Consider the following 23,032-nt stretch of genomic DNA (forward strand, 5'->3'; position numbering starts at 1 on the left):
TGAAGGGGAGAAGAATTCCGTCCTGTATTTCAGAAGCTTCGGGAGTTCATGTGCATTCTAGAGAAGGCCTTGCATTTAATTCTCACAGCAACTGCTACACCAAAATCAATTGTAAGTCTATCCAAAGAACTGAATTTGAAAAATCCACTTATCAGTGAGAATGTGGACCGTCCAAACATATTAATAGACATTAGAGACAGATTGCCAAACATTCATAAATTTGACAAATTTGGTGACTTGATTGAACCGGTGGCAACAGAATTGCTGGAAAAAGGAGTTCATTTTCCAGTAACCATAATGTATGTGGAAAGTTTGGAAGCATTGTCTTATTTTTATCAGTTTCTTTCGTATAAACTTAAGGGCGCCAGCTATGATGGTGAGGAAATCCCACAGAACAGAATATATGCCCAATACCACAAAGATTATGCAGAGTCCATTAAGAAAATCATTATTCAGGAACTGACTAAAGAAACCCCTAAAGTCAGATTAGTTTCCACTGGGAATGGGGCTCAATGCTCCAAGTGTTTCACGTATCATTCATTGTAGGCCCCCAACAACACGTGAGAAATACCTACAGGAAATCGGTCGTGCTGGACGTGTTGGACAACCGTTTGTTTGTTTGTTTGTTTGTTTATGTTTTACGGCCCATCGACAACTATGGTCATTTAGGGCCAAACAATATACTAACATGTTTATTTTGTAAGTTAAAATCAGATAAAATTTGTCATTTTTAAAAGCATCCGTATTGTATATTTAGATCATTATGATAAAAAGTTGGTTAAAAATGGTAAAATATGTATATGTACGAATAGCTGGTGAGTGCGTATGTGTGTTTTGGGAGGCTGTGGTATGTTCGTGTTAAGTCTCCTTGTGATAGGCCGGAAATTTTGCCGATTTATAGTGCTATCTCACTGAAGCATACTGCCGAAGACACCCAGCAGGACACCCCACCCGGTCACATTATACTGACAACGGGCGAACCAGTCGTCCCACTCCTAATATGCTGAGCGCTAAGCAAGGAGCAGCAACTACCATTTTTAAAGACTCTGGTATGTCTCGGCTAGGGGACAGGGCCCAAAGCCTTCCTCACAGGTGCGAATGCTCAACTAAAGGCCAAAAGTGAGGCATTGTCAAGGGAAACATTAGGAAGAAGAAAGTTGTTCAGAAAGAAAAGATAAGATCCCAAATTTAGTCGCCTCTTACGATCATGCAATGGGGGCAGCAGGTACAATTCTCACGCCCTAAGCTACTGTTTAAAAGAGTTTACAGCACATACAATATACTGACGAGTTATAAAATATAATGTTAAACGTAATATTTCTTATTTAATTCCATCACAAACCTTCAATAATACATTTTCTGTATGTAAACATGGAGAGTAATTAATGTTAATTGCTGTCCGTATTTACCCGATGCGTGTCCGTATTTGCCCGGTCAGAGTTATTTCCGTCAATCGTTTTATTTTTTATATACATCATTCTCAAGTCACTTGAACGTTTGTATCTTATGTAAATATAAGCCTATGGCTATTCATCTGTTGTGAGCTCTTAACCAAACCAAACCGAACCATTCGGAACACCTCGGCCGATTCTCTACGGTCATCTAACCTCGGATGTATCACGGTATTTGATATGTATAAACGCCGTGCAATTGTGATGCGGTCGCCGTATCACTCATTATGGATGAGTCTCCGCTGTGCATATAGATCTCCAAAATGGCGTCATTCGACCAGTGTTTAAAGTATTCTCTCGATAATTGTCCTTTATTTAAAGAAAATAATATCACTTTGAAGGAGAAACAGATTGAGACGTTGAGAGCATTGTACGAAGATCATGACTGTGTCGGTATTACTCGCAGGCTACGGCAAAAGTGTGATATTTCAGCTGTTACCGTGGTTTTGTCAGCTGAAAATGGAGAAACGGAAACCAATGAGCGTGATAGTCGTGTCCCCGCTGAATTCCCTAATCCAGGACCAAGTCATTGCAATGAGGAAGAAGGGATTTAATGCTTGCAGTTTGAACGTCACTGGTATGTGTCAGTTATATTGTATGCTTTATGTATTGTATGTTTGGATCCCCTCATGTCTGTTATAGATCTGGTCAAAATATGGAAAGAAATCGTTGTAGGTTTAAATTTGTAACACCGGGGAATCGATCATACATCTTAAGATACATTTTACGATGCAGGTAAAAGCACACAATTAAGACAGGCAACCATAAAAAAAATTATAATGGTCATTTAAAACACAAAAACAGGTGACTGTCACAATTGCTACCACAAATGTTTGAAATAAGCCCTTTCATACATGATGATGTACACATGATACAGTGGTAAGTTATATAATAATTATGTCCAGTTTTGCCCCTCCCACTGATGGTCTGGCTTTGTTGGTTTGGCTAGATATGTATCTCTGTAAAGTAGAATGCTTCAATGGTCAATTTCAATCCTATTTAAAAACAACCAAATTTAAAATGTCATGTACCAAGATGAAGATTGAATAATACTCTTTCCCGTAACATGTATTGTACCTTTCATTTTTCATTGCTTTGACAATTGTTATCAGCTCACCAGTACTTTTTGCTTTTCCAAACTAACATAACCCAAACCAACTGAAACCGCCAGTTGGCTTGACATAACCTATTGTTCTGACTAGTGTGAAATCAGCCTGAATAACCCATCTGTTTCACGTTTCACAGGTACTCATGGCTCAACTTATGAAGATGCGGATTGCGAGAACGATGAGGAACAGGATCATGAATATGTTGAAATTGATGTTCCATTTGAGCAACTGGATAGAGGAGACTTTTGCATAATTTATTGTCATCAAGAGGCACTATTGAAGACCAGATTTTCTGGACTTCTTAGGTCTCAACTGTACCAAGAGGTCATTTGTGCAGTAGTCATAGATGAAGTCCATATGGTTTCAGAATGGTATGTATAAATACACATTTGCATTTAAATCAGCATTAGGGCAATGTTGCAAAATAAAATGAGGTAGAATACATATTTTAGAGTATAATCAGTCCTTATTGAAAAAGAAATTAAGTTGCAATAACCAGTCTTTGCCTTGAACAATATATTTCTAAGAAATGGTAAATTTTGATAATTTGTATTATAATTAAAATTGTTATGATTTCATTGATGTCGGATTGAATTAAAACTTTGCAGGGTTATTGATATCATCACATTAATGAATATCTAATTATAACCCCAGGCCATTTTTGGGAAATTTATCGACAAAGCAGGAAAGAGGCGACCAACAATTACAAATTAATCTTGTTCTATATTTGTTAATGTCAACCGCAATTAATCTTTTTTTTTATTTGAAGGGGAGAAGAATTCCGTCCTGCATTCCAGAAGCTTGGGGAGTTAATGTGCATTCTAGAGAAGGCTTTGCATTTAATTCTGACAGCAACTGCTACACCGAAATCAATTGCAAGTCTAGCTAAAGAGCTGAATTTGAAAAATCCACTTGTTATCAGTGAGAATGTGGACCGTCCAAACATATTTATAGACATTAGAAACAGATTGCCAAACATTCATAAATTTGACAAATTTGGTGACTTGATTGAACCGGTGGCAACAGAATTGCTGGAAAAAGGAGTTCATTTTCCAGTAACCATAATGTATGTGGAAAGTTTGGAAGCATTGTCTTATTTTTATCAGTTTCTTTCGTATAAACTTAAGGGCGCCAGCTATGATGGTGAGGAAATCCCACAGAACAGAATATATGCCCAATACCACAAAGATTATGCAGAGTCCATTAAGAAAATCATTATTCAGGAACTGACTAAAGAAACCCCTAAAGTCAGATTAGTTTCCACTGGGAATGGGGCTCAATGCTCCAAGTGTTTCACGTATCATTCATTGTAGGCCCCCAACAACACGTGAGAAATACCTACAGGAAATCGGTCGTGCTGGACGTGTTGGACAACCGTTTGTTTGTTTGTTTGTTTGTTTATGTTTTACGGCCCATCGACAACTATGGTCATTTAGGGCCAAACAATATACTAACATGTTTTATTTTGTAAGTTAAAATCAGATAAAATTTGTCATTTTTAAAAGCATCCGTATTGTATATTTAGATCATTATGATAAAAAAGTTGGTTAAAAATGGTAAAATATGTATATGTACGAATAGATTATGTGAACTTTGTTATATAAATAGAACGTGAAAGACAGTAACGTAAAAGACATCAAAGTCTATAAAATAGATCGATTTCTTTCAAGTAGCTAAATATTGTTTTCGAATCCACGGAACTGAAAAGGGTTTTCATATCCGGGACTCGAAAGTATTTATCACGAATGTTTTGAAATCGGAACATTCTATTAAAAAATGTTCCACTGTGAATTGAGAATCACATGCATAACACACCGGTGGATCCTCTCGTTTCAAAAGGAACGAATGAGTAGGATATGTGTGCCCGGTACGGAGCCGAGAGAGGACTATTTCCTCTCTACGATCCGATCCTTACGACTTGGTTTTGATGTTTTAAGATTTGGTTGTACTTTAAAAAGTTTGTTGCTCGTCTCGAGAGACCAGCGTTGCTGCCATTTACTCTGAATGGCAGAATTAATTATAGGTTTGAAATCTGTATATGGTATTTTAATATTTGTTTGTTGCAGCTTTAGAGCAAGTTTTGCTTGGCGGTCAACAAGTTCGTTGCCTTTAATTCCGACATGGCTCGGAATCCAAAATAGTGTTATTTTGCATTTTTTTAAGATACGAGATATTCGTAAAACAAGGTTTTGTATGAGTATATTCTTTGGATCTCGTGATTGTAAATTCTGAAGGACAGATAGAGAGTCGGAACAAATGATTGCCTTTCTAATGTGTTGTTCTTCGATATGGTCGAGGGCCAAATCGATGGCACATGCTTCCGTAGAGAAGATAGAGGCACCATCTGGTAAGCGGATTGAAGAGCAATGGGGATCGGAATAGCATGCTGCGGAGACCTTTAATCCATCTTTTGAGTCATCAGTGTAGATCTGAACGTGATCGGGAAAATCTTTAATGCATTCCCGAAAGGAGGATTTGTGTTCTTCGGGTAATGCACTCGATTTTGCCCTCATGTGTAGAGTAATGTTAATATCAGGTGTTTCGACAAGCCATGGCGGTACATCCGATACGGTGTATTCGCCTATGTTGTCTAAGCTTATGTTAAGTTCATGAAGAAAATTCGAAATTCTAATGCCAAATGTTGGTAAGAGTTTTTGGTTTTGAGTAAATATGTTTTGGTATTGCGGATTGACAACAAGATCAAAAGCCGGATTTTTCGGGTTGGATTTCAATTGGGCGGCATATTGAAGAGAAAGTTTTTTCCTTCTATCATTTAAAGATGGTTCATTTGCCTCTACATAAAGGCTCTGCACTGGTGTTGTTCGGAAAGCACCAAGTGCTAAACGTAATCCTTGATTATGGATAGGATCCAACATTTGCAGGTAAGAATTCCGTGCCGATCCATAAACGATGGACCCATAGTCGAGTTTTGATCGAATAAGTGCCCTATAAATGCGCAGAAGCATTTCACGGTCTGCGCCCCAGTCAGTATGGGATAGTACTCGTAAAATGTTCATTGCCTTTGAGCACTTATCCTTCAAGTATTTTATATGTGGAACAAAGGAAAGTTTCGAATCAAACATTAGTCCGAGGAATTTAGTCTGGTCGACAACTGGAATTTTGATGCCATTTAATGTTAGATCTGGATCATTATGTGGTTTTCGTTTTTGGCAGAAGTGCATGCAGACAGTTTTTGATCTGGAGAATTTGAAGCCGTTTTCATCTGCCCATGTTTGTAGTTTGCCTAAACATTGTTGAAGTTGTCGTTCTATCGTGTGCATGTTCTTTGACCTATAGCAGATCAAGAAGTCATCAACGAAGAGAGACCCTTCAGTTGACTTACCGAGACATTTAGTTATACTGTTGATTTTCAGACCGAAAAGTGTTACGGAAAGGATCCCACCCTGAGGGACTCCCCTTTCCTGTTTGGCTGTTTCAGAATAAGTTGAACCTACGCGAACTTTAAAATGTCTGTCAGATATGTAGTTTGCGATGAATTTTGGGAGATTCCCACGTACACCAATTTCATGCAGGTCTTTCATAATACCATATTGCCATGTAGTATCGTATGCCTTTTCCAGATCAAAGAACACAGCGACAAGATGCTCCTTCTTCGCGAAAGCTTCTCGAATGAAGGTTTCTAATCTGACCAGATGGTCTACCGTTCCTCTGCGGTTTCTGAATCCACTTTGGAGTGGACTCAAAATATTATTAGATTCAAGGAACCAAACTAGTCTAGTGTTTATCATCCGTTCAAGTGTTTTGCATATGCAGCTCGTTAGAGAGATTGGACGATAATTATTTGGTTCAGTGGTGTCCTTACCAGGTTTTGGAATTGGAATAATTGTAGATTTCTTCCAAGAATCTGGGATCTTTCCAGATTCGTAGACTTGATTAAAAATATAAAGGAGACAACGTAAGGATGATTCCGGTAGATGTTTCAGGAATTGGTACGGAATTTCATCTGGCCCAGCTGCTGAATCTTGTGATTTGTTTAAGGATTCAAGCAACTCTGGGAGATCGAATGGTTTATTGTAACTTTCTGTGTTGGAGGATTTAAAATTAAGGCGTTTCTTTTCTTTCTCTTTTTTAAATCTTTGAAATTTGTGAAAGTGGTTTTTGGCTGATGAGTTTTGGGCTATATTTTTGGCGAATGCATTTGCAATTTCTGATTTAGAAGAGAAAATTTTAATTGGGTCATCGAGGTTAGTGAATTGTTCAACAGTAAGCTCCTCGTTGCACAGGTGTTGGAATTGGCCCCAATCTGCTTTGTGCACATTCCATCGAGGAAGTGGTTTATCAAGAGGGTGCCCAATATTCTTAGGAAATAGGGAAGTGGTCACTCCCACATAGATCATCATTTACTCTCCAGTCATAATCGAGTAAAATGGATGGATGACATAATGATAGGTCTATGTGGGTACGAGAGCCTGTAGCAGGGTGTAAATATGTTGGGGTATTATTGTTAAAAAGACACAGGTTGTTTTTATCTATAAATTCCTCAATACGTCTTCCTCTCTCATCTGTGTTCGGGTAGCCCCACAGACTGTTATACCCATTAAAATCTCCCAGAATTATGTATGGTGCTGGGAGTTGTGAGACGAGGTTATTAAGTTGCTCACTAGTGAAAGCAATACTCGGAGGAAGATAAATTGAACAGACAGTTACTTGTGAGGAATAGTTTTATGGACAGCTACAGCTGCGCCACCTCTGTTTCCTACCGTTGCGATGCTATTGTAGAGCGTGAAATTTCTGAAAGTAATTGGGTTTTTTAACATGACTTCCTGCAGGCAAAATAAGGCAGGTCTAAATTCTTTTGATAAATTTTGAAACTCTTCTAAATTTGCCCTTAGTCCGCGTATGTTCCATTGTATGATACAATTGTATGTATTGCTGACCACTATCCAGGTTCGTGATGGACGCTCTTTGGACTGACAGGACTACTTGGTGTAGGTTGTCTGGTAACAGCAGCATTGCTGTCACCAAACTCACTGTCGTCCGCAAGAACGTCGTACCTGTTATGACCATGGATAGGGTCATTTGAGCCTTTGCTGGGCTTTGCGTTGTTTAAGGAAGGTAATCTGTGTAGTTTTACCTTCGGTTTTCGTTGGTCTTGAGGTGGTGTTGTTGCTGGTCGTTTATTGGTGTTACCAGCAATCTTGTTAAGGTCTGACGGCTGTGATACAGTCCGTCTGTGGTGGGTGACCCTCGGCTTCGATGTTTGAGTTACATGGCGTGCAGGTGTATGTGCTGGAGGTGCTGGCATATTGGTCTTGATAACTGCCGTTTCGTCAGGCTTGGAAGGTCTAGCTGATGTTGTGGTGGTCTTAGACGCTACCCTTCCTGACTTGAAACGGGATGGACAACCGTCAATGGCAATTCTTTACTACAACAAAAATGATATTGCAAAAAACAGAATCGGTATGACAGAAGAAATGAGGAAGTGTTGTGAAAGTGAAACCTGTTATAGAATTATTCTTGTGAATTACATTGGATTTGAAAGTGTTGTTTTTTCAAGACCAAAAGAACATTGTTGCTCCATTTGTAGCAGAAAATGACTCGTCGTTACTGACTGTATATATGATTTTTCCCGTCAAGTGTAATTTTAAGCAACTCGCATCATCTAGTGACATACACATCATTCTTGTGGATTCTGTTGCTGTATAAAGAAGATTCTTAAGACCATTGTTCACAGGGATTATATTTAATGCCAGGCATAGTGACACTCTCACTATGTCGTGATCACTTTTGCAGAGATTATTTCCTGTGAGAAACCATTCAATAACACTCTCACAATAACAACAGCTTCATTTGTTTGTTCTGATGGATATAAACTTCCCCTTTCCTCACAGGGGCGAACGCCCAACTAAAGGCCAAAAGTGAGGCAGTGTCTGGGGAGACTTTAGGAAGAAAGTTGTTAAGAAAGAAGAGAAAAGATAAGATCCCAAATTTAGTCGCCTCTTACGAATCATGCAACGGGGGCAGCAGGTACAATTCTTAAGCTCTACCTGCAGGGACGCGTTTTGGGAGGCTGCGGTATGTTCGTTTTAAAGTGTACCCTGAACGAAATTATTAAGTTAAATATATTATTCGGTTTAGTCAAAAAACACGAATGCCGAAAACCGCATCAAAATCGGCCGACCCATTACCGAGTAATTGCGATTTTTCTCGAGAACACACCTTAAACCCAAACCCGATTACCTCGTTTTGGTGACCTCTGACGTCACAGATTGAACATGCTCAAAGCCGCCATATTGGAAAAAGGAGGGCGAACCCTACCATACAGGTTGAACCAATTTCATTTGGAACACCCCTACACCAGTCCACACCCAAAGTGAAGAAAATGAGAACAGCCTATGTAAAGCGAGAACACAGTAGGGTATGTAATTATAAGCCTACATGGTTTTACCAGATTATTCAATCGTACATGTCATATTATTTCATTTTTTGTGTAATCTGTCACAGTTTTGGTCTCTTCATATGGTATTGTAAAGCTGGTCTTAGTTTTAAACCTGTTTTTCATTAATTCCTTTTAAGCATAAAACCCTTACAAAATGTACCACATTCATGATCATGCATTATTTTTTTCATTATAATTCATTATACATCTTGTTCCAGTATAGTTTTTGTGCTGAGTCAAATTATTTACTCTGTTGGCATTGTACATTCTTCTTGAAAATATTGGTAGAAAATCATAAAATAACAAAACAAAATTTACTAGCTAGTGTCACATAGCACAACCATAATCAATATATTATATTAAGTAATGAAGATGTCATCTTAATAAATACATACATCATGAAACTTAATTATTGAAGTATCATTATTATGAAATAACTTAATAGCAACTGAAAATATAATCATGAGTATAAGTTTAATATAATTTAATGATGTTTAATTTTATTTAGTAAAAATATATACATGTAGGTACATGTACGTATACATATATGTTTGGCCCTAGTTGTCGATGGGCCGTAAAACATAAACAAACAAACAAATACATATATGCAGTGTGTGCAGATGATACTTTGGATCTGGCAGTACTTGTGCACTTTTTAACTTCGTTATAATAGTAGATTTTCTTTCTTACAGATTGCCCTTCAGTATGAAACACCTGTTGCTGTTGCCGAACCTGTTGCAGATGCAGATCAAGGGCTAATGCATAGTTTATCAACATCGACTGGCCATTGTGATCAGGTTACATGTATGGACACTGATCAAGATGATACCACACCAAACAGTTTTACAAAGGTAAATTAAATTATACTTTTAAACAATTATGGCAATGTTTTATTTTCAGTTTATATCTTCAGAAAATTAACAATAAAAATGCTTAGTACATACAGAAAAAGATATATTTATGATGAAGTACACTTAGTCCCCGATAAAAAAAAATGGGTTGCTTGTCCTTGGTATACCAGTTAATTTGTAATACGTGCACACATGTACATGTACTACGTATCAATGATAACAAGAGGCCCATGGGCCTTAACGGTCACCTGAGATTTGAAGTATTTCAGTTAATCTAATTGACCCTTTTGAGCCCATCCATCAGCCCCTAGGGGTCAGTCAGGGCCAACATGTGTATACCATTAAGCTGTCATCCAATGCTGATAATGTTAACAAAGTTAGAATGAATTCCAATAGAAATCCAACAAACAATAGTCAAAAATGTGATTTCCCTATATAAACTATAGTAAAGTTTACCCCCTCCCCAGGGGCAAACATGAGACCCCTGGGTCATGAAATTCACAATTTTGGTAAAGCACCTTAACACCCTTCAGTTTATGAAGAGTGTTTGATTGCACCATATCTGAGAGTAGTAGAGAAGAAGATTTTTGAAGCTTAGTCAATTTGACCCTTTTTAGCCCCGCCCACAGCCCCTGGGGGTCAGTCAAGGCCAACATGTGTATACCATCAATCTGTTTTCCCATGCTGATAATGTTAACCAAGTTTGAATGAATTCCAATAGAAATCCAACAAATTATAGTCAAAAATGTGATTTCCCTATATAAACTATAGTAAAGTTTACCCCCTCCCCAGGGGCAAATGTGAAACCCCTGGGTCATGAAATTCACAATTTTGGTAAAGCACCTTAAGACCCTTCCATCTATGAAGAGTGTTTGATTCCACCATATCTGAGAGTAGAGAAGAAGATTTTTGAAGTTTTAGTCAATTTGACCCTTTTTAGCCCCGCCCCTCAGGCCCCTTGGGGGTGAGGACCATATAATTCACAATTTTGGTTGACCTTTAGCCATAAAAGCTTCCTGCCAAATTTCATTGAATTTGGTTTAGGGGTTTTGGAGAAGAAGTCGAAAATGTAAATTGTTTACGGACGGACGACGCACGACGCACGACGCCGGACAAAAGGCAATTAGAATAGGTCACTTGAGACTTTGTCTCAGGTGACCTAAAAAAAGGGAAAAAACATCAATCTTGTTACTTTTACACTTGTTAAAACACGCTCTTGGACTTGGTCTTTTAAAAAAATCCAGGTGTATTTAAATGTACATAAATATATATATATATTTGATTGTCGTTAATGCCAATTACCCTGTAGGCAAATTAAGTGCTATTTGTTGAAGTTTTACAAAATTAACTTATGCATTCAAATAAATTATAACCTTTCTTTTGCTTATTTAGACAATGGAAGAGACATCAAGATCCAGGTCATGTTTAACTCAACTATCATTTAGACGGCCTAGTTATAGAACTGTACGTGTTCAAGTGAAACCTCAAGTGGTTGAGAAAGGTATTTACAAACAACAACATGTTTCAATAAATTACAATATAGCAAGTTCATCTTATATGAATACTTCCCTGAATTATTGTATAGTAAATTTTGAGGGACTGTAGCGCCAAGACGGCAATTATAAGGTATACAACTAAATATTAATATCACTTGATAGCCCTATAGCAAGCCTCCAACCTATTAGTCTTCAGTTTGAAACCAAATTTGTGTTAGTTATGGTTTTGCTCTGGGTATTTCTCACATTTGTCACATCTTAAATTGCCATGGCTGTTATAAATAGAATGAAAAAATATATCTCAACATAGACTTTTCCCTTTGTCTGAAATTAATCAAATTAATCAAGCTATTTTGATGCTAAAATATTTTTACATGTAGTGTATTTTAAAGAATTTTTTTTTTCCCCTAGGATGTAAAACTATGTCAGAAAAACCGAAAATGAGAAGTGTAGAAATCCAATACAACATCCTAAAACCAACAGCATCTCTGCCATCTGCCCCACCTGAGGATCTTGACATGTCATGGACATCATCTAAAATGCACCAGGAGGATCAAAATGACCAGTCATATTCCTTCGGAATCAGATCAAGCAGAAAATGACCATGATATTGATGGGAAGGATGTGTAAGTTTATACAAACATTATTATATTTCTAATGAATATATTATGCTAGTAACCTGTGTAACTGTCCTGGGTTAGAAACCCAGCGGTATGATGACATATTGTAAGTAAGAGTTTTTCCTTTCCGTGATAAGGTTTTTCTCCTTCTCAAAAAGATTAAACCTAGTTAATGTTATTAATTTGTTATACAGATCCTTACTTTTTGAATATTTGCATACTTGTATGTAGTGATGAGGAATTAAAAACAGCCTAACAGGTGCATTCAATTTCTTACACAAGACTATAAGTGCAATTATTCAGTTTAAAAGAGTGTGGTTTGGTTTGGTTTATTTTGTTTAACGTCCTATTAACAGCTAAGGTCACCCCCAAAACACACATACGCACTCACCACAAATGACCTTAGCTGTTAATAGGACGTTAAACAAAATAAACCAAACCAAACCAAATCATTTAAAAGTGTGGTAACAATTGGGATTGGACCAGCCAACCCATGATAGAATCGATCCCCTCTGGTAAGCTAAGGATGTCGTGTGGTATCCTTTTTTCCGGATCATTGCAATCAAAGACCCTGAGAACATTCCAGATCAGGAATCTTGCATGCATTGCAAGTGATACCTTCCTGAAACATCAGAGACACTACCTCCAACCTGCTATCATTGATGTATGGGAGAAAAACAGAATGCAGCATATTACAGAAATCCAGATAGAAGGACGGAAGATTTATATTGGTGATGATGGACGTTGCGACACTCCAGGACATTCAGCTAAATATGGTTTATAAATCGGCAAAAGTCCCGGCCTACCACAAGGAGACTTCACACAAACATAACGCAGCCTCTCAAAACGCACATACGCACTCACCACACGCATACATGTCGCACGCACGGGAGGCCGTACTTAAATGACCTTAGCTGTTAATAGGACGTTAAACAAAATAAACCAAACCAAACCATCACTGGTATTACGCAGTGGACATCCATAACCACTTCTTTAATGTGATCAAATCAAGCTTTTCCACAAGATTTATACTTGACTAAAGTGGCATTTTTCATAGATTCTTGAAATGCAACAACTACACCAACACTTTTGTACTGTTTCATTAAAGCAAAATTTTGCTCTTCACATTGCATGAAAAATAGGATTTCTCAAAGACACATCATCTGCTCATGTTGAAATAGAACTGTGATGTTGTTCCTGGTTTTGCTGGTGTCAAATTGGGAAGATTTAAGGTGTTTATGTCCATAGCTATATCGTGGAAATTGATAGACTTCTTTTCCTACCATATTGTTATGCCGCAATGCCTCCTGTACAATAATGCTGTGATTGTTGGCAGGATAAATGGTTTTATTGCCCAAAACAGCAATTGGCTCTTCATCACAACCACCATCGTCCCTATTGTATATGAAAATATAAGTTACTTTGGTTTCAATGGGTTGTTAACAGAACAGATCATTTCTTTAAATTATTATATATTACAAGCTGAATGCTGTGTTCAGAAATTGAAAAAAAACATACATTGAATATCAGTTTCAGGTATGTTTTTTATATCTAGAAAAATAAGGCTAAATAATGTAAATACTGAAGGACAAGCAAATACTGTAAGATTTAAACCTTGATGTTTTAGAAGACAACTGTTGAAGTAATCCCTGCAGACTGTCATCTGTGCTCTTTTCCCTTATTCGTTTTACAAGACATGGGAGAGACTTTGTCATTGCTACTGCAAAGGTGATCTGAAAAACAATTATTTATCTTTATTATGCTAATTAAAAAAGTTTCCTATGTAAAATAGAATTATATTGTAATTCATGGGCCTATTATAAATCAGGCTGATAGCACCTTTTTTTGTAATGAAATATTTCAGTGTAGAGAAGATGTGTTTATCAAAAATAAAATTCTTTGAACTCAAGTATTACACTTTATCTCTAAAAGCTGTGTTCACATAAAACTAAGCTTCATACTGAAAATTCACAGAATTCAATCAAACTCTAACCTGACTGTTCACATGTTGAGTGCCATGGAACATGCTTTTCAGATGGGAGTTCATGGATTCAAAGCCAAAACAAGAGAAATGAAATAATGGTCCAAATGACCTCACAGTCTGGCAAATGTCTTAGGAGGTGAAGGTTCATGGTTTGTTTCTCTACACCTGAAATGCAAATATTTTCATATGATCCAAAATGTGTTTGAAAACTGCTCCTTATTGCTTTTGAATGATTGCTCTAGTGAAATCCTGCAAAAGTCCAGAAGCAATTCTTCCGCAAAAAGTAAATCTTGTGAAGTTACACTCTCCTTAGTTAACAGGGCCATTGCCGATACTAGCAGACAGTAGTGAACAAAGGCTTCGGATTCCAGTATCCCCTTCAACACTGGCACTGGGAAATGGATCAGCCATTCTCGACATTCTGTGGCTGAAAACATAACATGTGTTAAGTATGATACTATTTTAAAAGAATACAGCTTTAAAGTAGCTTGTATACGAATATTTCATTCCATCCTACCAACACAAACATTTGCCACTTCAATTTCTTTATAAATTTCTTATCATTTATAAGGTAAATACTGAACTATCATGTTTACCTTTCCAATGTTTTGCCTCATCTAGACCTCTTTGCCGGCGAGCAACTAAATCTGGTACTTTGATTTGCAGCAGTCTTCTGTTCAAAAGTGCCATCTGAGAAACATAGAAGCCATAAGAATAAACATCGGTTGATAACTTGAGACAGTAATAACAAAACCAACATTTCATCATATATGTAAGTCTGTGGAAAATGTATCGATAGAATAACTTGAAGTAGTATATTTTATTTGATTTATTTTACCGTATTACCTATATAGAACTTTGGAGTTTATTCCTCTTTCCTGAAATATCAAAAGAAAAACTGATTATTTGAGATAATGCACACCAATGTTTATAAAGGAGATTCTTATAATCATTTATATACAAGATTTTCTTAAACAAGCACTTTAATATTTGGTAACATTTTCTGTGTACAATCAAACTACATGTAATTGTAAAAAAACAGCTATGACATATCTGGTTCACAGTTAAATTACGGTAAGTTCCACTTACAGCTTGACCACATCTAGCCAATTTACGGATGTCTTGTAAAATGGAAAGGTGTGTTCGTGTCTGGTTCCTCTCAACAAATGGGTAGTATCTATGCATTGGAGTTCTGGGATTGGACTGTTCTTCATCAAAACAGTTAATACAACCAAATTTACCATTGAACTGTGTCATGTTGGCTACAAGAGCCTTTGCTGGTAAATCCAGACAAGCTGCAAGACGTTGACACTTCACAGTTCTTTCAAAAGCAAGTTATCACATCCATTCCTGAAATAATGCAAACTTTACATTAACAATCCGAAGAAATTTAAACGATCTTTAGAATTTTGGCGATTATCATGTTTTATTAAGTCTGTAGTTCAAGGGAAATAGGAGTAACAAATGCAGACATAACCATAACATACCAACAGTGTTCTTTACCATAACATGTGAACAAAACTACCATTAGTAATTAGCGTGAAAATTATTGCCAGATTTGTCCGATTCATAGAGTGGAAACGTTAATCCCCCCCCCCCCTTCCCCCCCTTAAATACAAAAAATATATATATACATATATAGTCAGGCTAAAGTACAATTCTCTACATCTGCTTGCAAACGAAAAAAAATAATTCAAGTTTAAATTGCTGTACACTCATGATTACTTTATTGTGATTACCTTCACTACTCATGTATGAATTGTCTTCATCAGGTTCGACAAATATGTTAGCATATTTGGTTTCTTTATCTGACAGTGAAGGTAACAAGGAAGAATGTATTTCTTGGTAAACCTGAAATTAAATAAACACAAATTTATATATTGTTTAATAAATGATACATATACATATTTATATGCATGAAAAACACTGAAACTTTAACTCAAAATAGCAGGTATCGATATGCTTATATTTATTAACAGGCATATGTTTATTGCTGGATAGCTATGGTATATACATGAATAACTATATGGAAGCTAAATTCAAACCTTAGTTGAACTGGCAACTCATTGATTGCAAGATAGACATGCCACAGGTTTCCTTTTTTGGAGGATGAAAATACCGCCACACCATCTGCAAAATAGTTAAATCTACAATAACATGGGATTAAAACTGTTCATTAATTGTCAAATTTCAGTGTGAGGAGCCTAATTGGATGCATATGATATTGGCAATTAAATTGGCCACTAAGCCGACACAATTAGATGTTATTTCCTCAAAAAAATTAACAGAGACTAACAAAATAACATAAATGTTACCTGTATTCATTGTGAAGGTTAAATGCAGTGCTGTTTGTAGATTGTCTCTGTGCAACCAATCTATTATACTCTTCTCCATCTTTCAATACTCCTGGCTCTGAATAGACTCGGTCCGCCATAACAGCTAGGCAAAACAATTAGTCTGTAAAATATTAAATATATTTTAAATACCATAAGCACATTAGATCGATAAGCACACCCAAAATCAGATTTATGAAAAATTAGCAAAATACCCGAAAGAAAACACAAAATTAATCAATTTGTTTCACATATTTTTTTCTCCATTTGGATAAAATACATGAATAGATTAAATACCTGTAAGTAATTCCTTGATTCGTTTTTCAACATTAAGGTTGTTGTACTCCAAAACTCGTCTTTCAGTTGTACATGAGCATGTATCGCTGGAGTCTTTCAGCTCAACCTGGCAATTCTCACAAAATAAATGAACTTTTGGTTCCTGCAAATTCACACTTTTTTCATAATTTTTTTAACTTTGTATACGGAGTTCGTAATTCCCACGATCTGCCCATCGATGCGATTATCATTAGTAGGTCAGAAAATGCACTCCTTGTCAAAGAATGTTTGTTGGCATACATGACCAGTGATGTGTACAAAGACAGTTTTGTGTGGCAGCTACCATCATATAAAGGGGAGTCTAATTGTTCATATCCATTTACACCATTGGTATCACTGAAGTCATTAATATCACAATGCTCCATTTGTATTGATGCATCACTTATTGAAGAACTGTTAGTGCAAGTACTTGTACTGGAATCATCACTGCTGATAGAATCATCACTCGTACTCAGAACAGGATTACTTGATGTATTGCTAGCATTTTTACCAACTTTATCTCCAGATATGCATGCATGGCTGCTGCCCGGTGATTCCATTACTGGAAATTCACATTCATCAGTAATGTCACTTGAAGATGATTGCAAACGTAAACCAGCTGTAGTTTTGTTACTAAACTGTTGATTTGTCTTCGCTGACTTGTAATAAGCAGCACGTTTCTGATTGAAGCCATGGAGTTTTGATTTTTGACGGCGTTTTTTTGGTGTTTGAAATTCATATGCCTCATCCTCATCTGATTCGGTATACAAACTGCTGCTGGAAGCCATGCTTATCGCTTTTTATTCTTTGGCCTTCACACATGAAAGATAAATAAATGTATGGGTGACCAAAAATATAATACTACAATGTATACCAATGTGCGGAAATAAATCAATATATTGAAATTCAAAATTATGTCGTTTAGTATAGAATTCGCATTCAATCAGCAAATACATACTACGAAGTAATTAGTACTGATCAAAGTACAACAGGTGTATCGCTAAGTCGACTGTTTAAAAAGGAACTACAATACCATAGCCAAAATTTACGGATATTAGAAAGATTTTAGAAGTATGAATCGGCTCGCACAACATTACACATCTCGTGGTTAGAATCTGTCGACTACCAACACCTTCTTTATAAACGTAATTGTCATCAGTCTCGAAATTGTACTCAGCAATTCAACAATATTCGTGTTGGTACAGTTAACATTCACCGATACACACTCGGGATGAAAATGCAGCCTACCTCCATTATACAAGTAGAATGGTGTACGTGTGACGCCGACAATTAAGATCATGCGAATTACAATATGTGTATAGGATTTATCACATATAGGACTACAGACACAAACCATGAAATAACTATCAGCATCTTTTTACGGCACCGGCGCCATTTATTCCCCCACTTCTTTTGCCGCTTAAATTTGTTCGCGATGTTTGAAAAGTCTCAAATTTATTTCACTATTTACGAAGTTATTAGCACTGCAAGCAAAGGATTTTTGATTAATTTAACGTTTCGGTTACGAAATTTCGTTTACAATGAATATTCCTAAAATTCATTTCACCGATCCAATCCCGAAGTGAATCATTGTAAATCTATTACCTACTTGAGAAGTTTCGTATTTCACAGAATTTAAATGATACGAAACTGAATTTATTCACAAAATACTTAAGGTAAAAATGTAACCTTAAGTTACATCACTATTATCATTTTCGACTTAAACATTTGGCTGCTTTCGATTTCTCTCCCGTAGCTGTTGTTCATAAAATCTGACCGGATGCAAATTATTATCTCCCCTCGAGATGCTGGGTCGGATATCGGCATTATAAATCGTCATATTTAATTCGATTAGTGAAATTTAATTACCAGTGTTGACTTAATAATCATTAAAAAATATGTTTAAGCTTGTTCAAAATCAAGAAATATAAAATAATTAATATTTACCATCATACATCTTATCAGTATCCGCAGCACGACTACAGCGCCATCTCAGCGTCTCTGCTTTGAAATCGCGCCAGTTTCGACTTCCCATTTCTCTTGCGGTTATACTGTTAAAAACACGTTTATTTTCTTCATCCATTTTCACCAACTTAGTAAAATCATGTCTTCAATCGTGCTCATGATCTGGAACAACGACGATCCCAATCAGGACAACATTTCGAAGATCGGTACCATCGTGGAGCCAAGGATTGGATTTGGTGACTATCAGGCAGGACAGCATGTTCGTGCAAAATGCCCTGGGTATGGTTTGGTTTGGTTTATTTCGTTTAACGTCCTATTACAGGGATCGACACTAACGGTAGACCGGAGGACCGAGGCCCCTAAAAAAACAATGTCGGTCTTCTCGATTCTATTTTTTGGAGGACCGACGGTCCTCTTAATCTCAGAACCATTTGTTATCCCGCGGATCACAAAATCCACCAAAAAAACCTGAAATCGTGTGCGAAATGTTCATGCTGAGTTTATTTCTTGACCACGACCGTCGTCGGTAGAACGATGAACTAAACAATCCTGTAGGAAGTATTTCCGGTTGAAGTCAGGTGCGTATTATCATTGCTGATAACTGTTTAAAGTCTGAATCATTTGTACGTTTGTAATAAGGGCCCGTGTAAGTCAGTACGCTTCAAGCGGTTGAATAACAGTCTGTATCATTTGTACGTTTGTAATAAGGGCCCGTGCAAATCAGTACGTTTCAAGCGTTTGAGTAACATAGGGTAAGATGGCGACTATGCTTCAATGGTTGGGAAAGTCACCCTCAAAGAAACAGAAGCTGTCAAATGTCGAACAAAGACGTGAATATGAAAAAACACGACACAGATCGTTTCAGGAAGGTTGGTATAAATCTTTCACTTGGCTGAGGCATTCATCTGAAGAGAACAAAATGTACTGTACGTTATGTGAAAAGTTTGACAGGAGCGAAAATCCCTGATTCTTTTCCTTTCAACATATTTCCTCAAGCAATGATCAAGTATGATGGACCACCAAACATAATTTACTATGCAAACCATGTTAACTGCAAAAAATATCTTTAAAAATATCTCAAATACAAAAGCTCCAAAATACACCAAAAATGGCCTAGAATGCACCACAGAGCATCTAGAAAAAAAAAATTTCCGGGGGGGGGGGGGGGGGGGGGGGGGGGGGGCATGCCCCCGGACCCCCCTATTATAAACGCACTTGGTTTGGTCGTCTTGTCCGCATAAATAACGGAAAACTAAAGAATAACGCCATCCTGAACTCATCGGGTATTATCACTGAAATGATTCCCCGATGAGTTCAGGATGGAATAACACCGGGGACTTCACGCCGCTTACTCGTTCAACTCCAGGCTTCAGCTGCATTCTAAGTGAGTTGTATTACATTTTCCCGTCAGGACGAGGATTTCGTTTGGTTTATTTTGTTTAACGTCCTATTAACAGCTAAGGTCATTTAAGGACGGCCTCCCGTGCGTGCGACATGCATGCGTGTGTTAGTGCGTATGTGTGTTTTGGGAGGCTGCGGTATGTTCGTGTTAAGTCTCCTTGTGATAGGCCGGAACTTTTGCCGATTTATAGTGCTACCTCACTGAAACATACTGCCGAAGACACCAGCAGCACACCCCACCCGGTCACATTATACTGACAACGGGCGAACCAGTCGTCACACTCCTAATATGCTGAGCGCTAAGCAACGAGCAGCAACTACCATTTTTAAAGACTCTGGTATGTCTCGGCTAGGGGACAGAACCCAAAGCCTTCCTCACAGGGGCGAACGCTCAACTTAAGGCCAAAAGTGAGGCATTGTCAAGGGAGACATTAGGAAGAAGAAAGTTTGTAAGAAAGAAGAGAAAAGATATGATCCCAAATTCAGTCGCCTCTTACGATCATGCAATGGGGGCAACAGGTCCAATTCTCACGCCCTACCTGCAGGGCGTAAACGGGCCGATATAGAAGCTGTCATTCGTGTTTTGTGTGAATTTGATAATTATATTTTTTTTCTCATTAAATTAAGACGAATCCCAAAGGAAAGATTTCCAGGGTATTTTGAATTGACCACAATCTTGAGACAAATTCAACAGTTCATTAAATTTGTCTCAAGAGCAACTCAATTCATGACCCCATGAAATCGACCAAATTAAGATTCAATCCTTAATTAAAGAAACAGCTTGCCTCGAAACTTGGACTATATTTTGTTTACACTGTCAACGTCATTCAGTGTTTGAAATTTCGTTAAATAATATAGTAATAAGAAGTTGTTATTTCATATATATATAAATTTTAATTCCTTGTTTGAAGGTTCTGTTACAAACATTAGTGTTGATGGACTTGGTGAAAAATGTATGGATGATCATGACCAACATCTGCAAAGACCCCAAAAGAAGGCAAAAAAAAAGAGAGAAAGGGACAACCAAAGATACAGAGGTATTTAGTGTAATATTATATATTTAGATAGTAATATGCAAGGTTTCAAAACTACAGTTGATATGGGTCAACATTTTTTTTTATTTTGCTAAAACGCGATAACTCAGTTTTCTTATGGGCATTTTATGTCCTAGATTTTTCAGACTAAAGACAAATTCCTTTACTTTGTAATTTGGGTTTCACAATTTCACATGATTTGTTTATGTTGCACATCATATGTAATACAATTATACATTAATTATTAACTCAAATTGATTGAACTTGTATATAAAATAAAACTTCACAGCAGGTGTAACTGACTTATTGTTCGGTGATGAATAAATAACATTGGCAGTACATACATTCTGACAACAGTGATGTGAAATGTTCAAGAGTAGACAGTTAAAATAACTCCATGATCACATATTCTAGGCCATGCAAGCAAAGAAAGATTTGGCTAAGATGAAAAGGGACACCAACAAAGCCAGAGAAAGAGCCAATCAAATGGCGTCCTCTGTTCTAGTTGATGGAGTGGAGACTGGAGGCAGTACACTTGCTTCAGAAAAGGTAAGCAGTGATGATATTGATTTCTGTATATCTTATTACCTTCACAAGTAATAACAAGTAATAAAATATGAAGAAAAAAATAGTATAAATTTGAACAGCATATTGTATCTCGATACATTTCAGGCAAAAATATGTTAGGATACACATGTATCATGCAGTCTTGTCGATTGTGCAGTCTCTTAAATGAGGTATGGGCAATTTCATAGATTATAGGTAATATTTATATTTTTATGAACTTCCAGTCGACCACATGGACTCTTGGAATATGATCATACATTTTTAGGTCAACTGAGAAAGTCTCATGTGACCTATTCTAATCGCCATTTGTCCGTCATCATGCGTCCGTAAACAATTTACATTTTCGACTTCTCCAAAACCCCTAAACCAAATTCAATGAAATTTAGCAGGAACCTTCTATGGCTAAAGGTCAACGAAAATGTAAATTATATGGTCCCCACCCCCAAGGGGCCTGAGGGGCGGGGCTAAAAAGGGTCAAATGACTAAAACTTCAAAGATATTATTCTCTACTCTCAGATATGGTGGAATCAAGCACTCGTCATAGATGGAAGGGTCTCAAGGTGCTTTACAAAAATTGTAAATTTCATTACCCAGGGGTCTTTCATTTGCCCCTGGGAGGGGGGAACTTTACTATAGTTTATATAGGGAAATCAGATTTTTGACTTTGATTTGTTTTATTTCTATTGGAATTCATTCTTATTTGGTTAACATTATCAGCATTGGATGACAGCTTAATGGTATAAACTTGTCGGCCCTGACTGACCCCTAGGGGTTAATGGGCGGAGCCAAAAAAGGTCAATTATATTAACTGAAATATTTCAATTCTCAGGTGACCGTTAAGGCCCATGGGCCTCTTGTTAATTTATATACATGTCCTGCAACTAAACCGGATTAAGTAGTAAAGGATAGAGGTGGTTGTACACCTGTGATTTATTTGAATTTTTGATTGTTTTACTGTAATGGGAGTAAATCGCTTTGCTAATTTCCATAAATTTCATCTTAAGTTCTGCTACTTCATAATATATTATTAAAATTGTCCCATGAAATAACTTTGATAAACAGTTATAAATACAAAGTACAAGTTAGCAATTCTGATGTCACGCATTCAGATTTATACTTAACACTTAAATACTTTTTATGTGAAGATTGGGGGTTGGTGTATTAGTTACTTTCCTCCCAGTTTTAAAAATGCTTTGTAATAACATATTTTTTCAACAGTTGACAGCTATTGCCGACAACATGGAACACATATTAATCTTGGTGCGTCAGGCGACTGAGAACGATAAACATTTTCTGAACTATCCCAACACCTTGTCCACATGTTTTTAAGAGCAATTGTACATTTTTAATACGGTTTTATTTCATTGTCTGAGTAATTTGTCTCTTAGAAAATCGGACCTGTAGATCATTAAAAAAACCCAGTTTATATATGATGTCATAATAGTGTGCCCACAGTGACAAGATCATTTGCATGTTTAATGTATTTGCATATGTGCTTATAGTTTT

At 36.9% G+C, this 23,032-nt stretch overlaps 2 protein-coding genes across 2 annotated transcripts; one reads left to right on the forward strand and one right to left on the reverse strand.

Annotated features, from left to right (window-relative positions):
- Positions 1–1,832: 1,832 nt before the first annotated feature.
- Positions 1,833–8,118, forward strand: LOC117315245 (ATP-dependent DNA helicase Q-like 3). The gene is given in 5 exon segments (XM_033869391.1): positions 1,833–2,028; positions 2,697–2,931; positions 3,330–3,818; positions 3,820–3,927; positions 7,920–8,118. Coding segments are annotated over 5 exon segments (1,227 nt in total).
- A 4,957-nt stretch (positions 8,119–13,075) lies between these two features.
- LOC117315246 lies at positions 13,076–14,070 on the reverse strand. The gene is made up of 3 exons (XM_033869392.1): positions 13,921–14,070; positions 13,542–13,660; positions 13,076–13,322 (listed from the first exon to the last, which is right to left on the reverse strand). The coding sequence occupies exons 1-3, from the start codon at positions 13,972–13,974 to the stop codon at positions 13,076–13,078; spliced, it is 420 nt and encodes a 139-aa protein (XP_033725283.1). The 5' UTR covers positions 13,975–14,070.
- Between the last annotated feature and the right edge of the window lie 8,962 nt (positions 14,071–23,032).

This window comes from Pecten maximus, chromosome 17, assembly GCF_902652985.1.
Source record: "Pecten maximus chromosome 17, xPecMax1.1, whole genome shotgun sequence".
In the NCBI taxonomy this organism is placed as follows: Eukaryota; Metazoa; Mollusca; class Bivalvia; order Pectinida; family Pectinidae; genus Pecten; species Pecten maximus.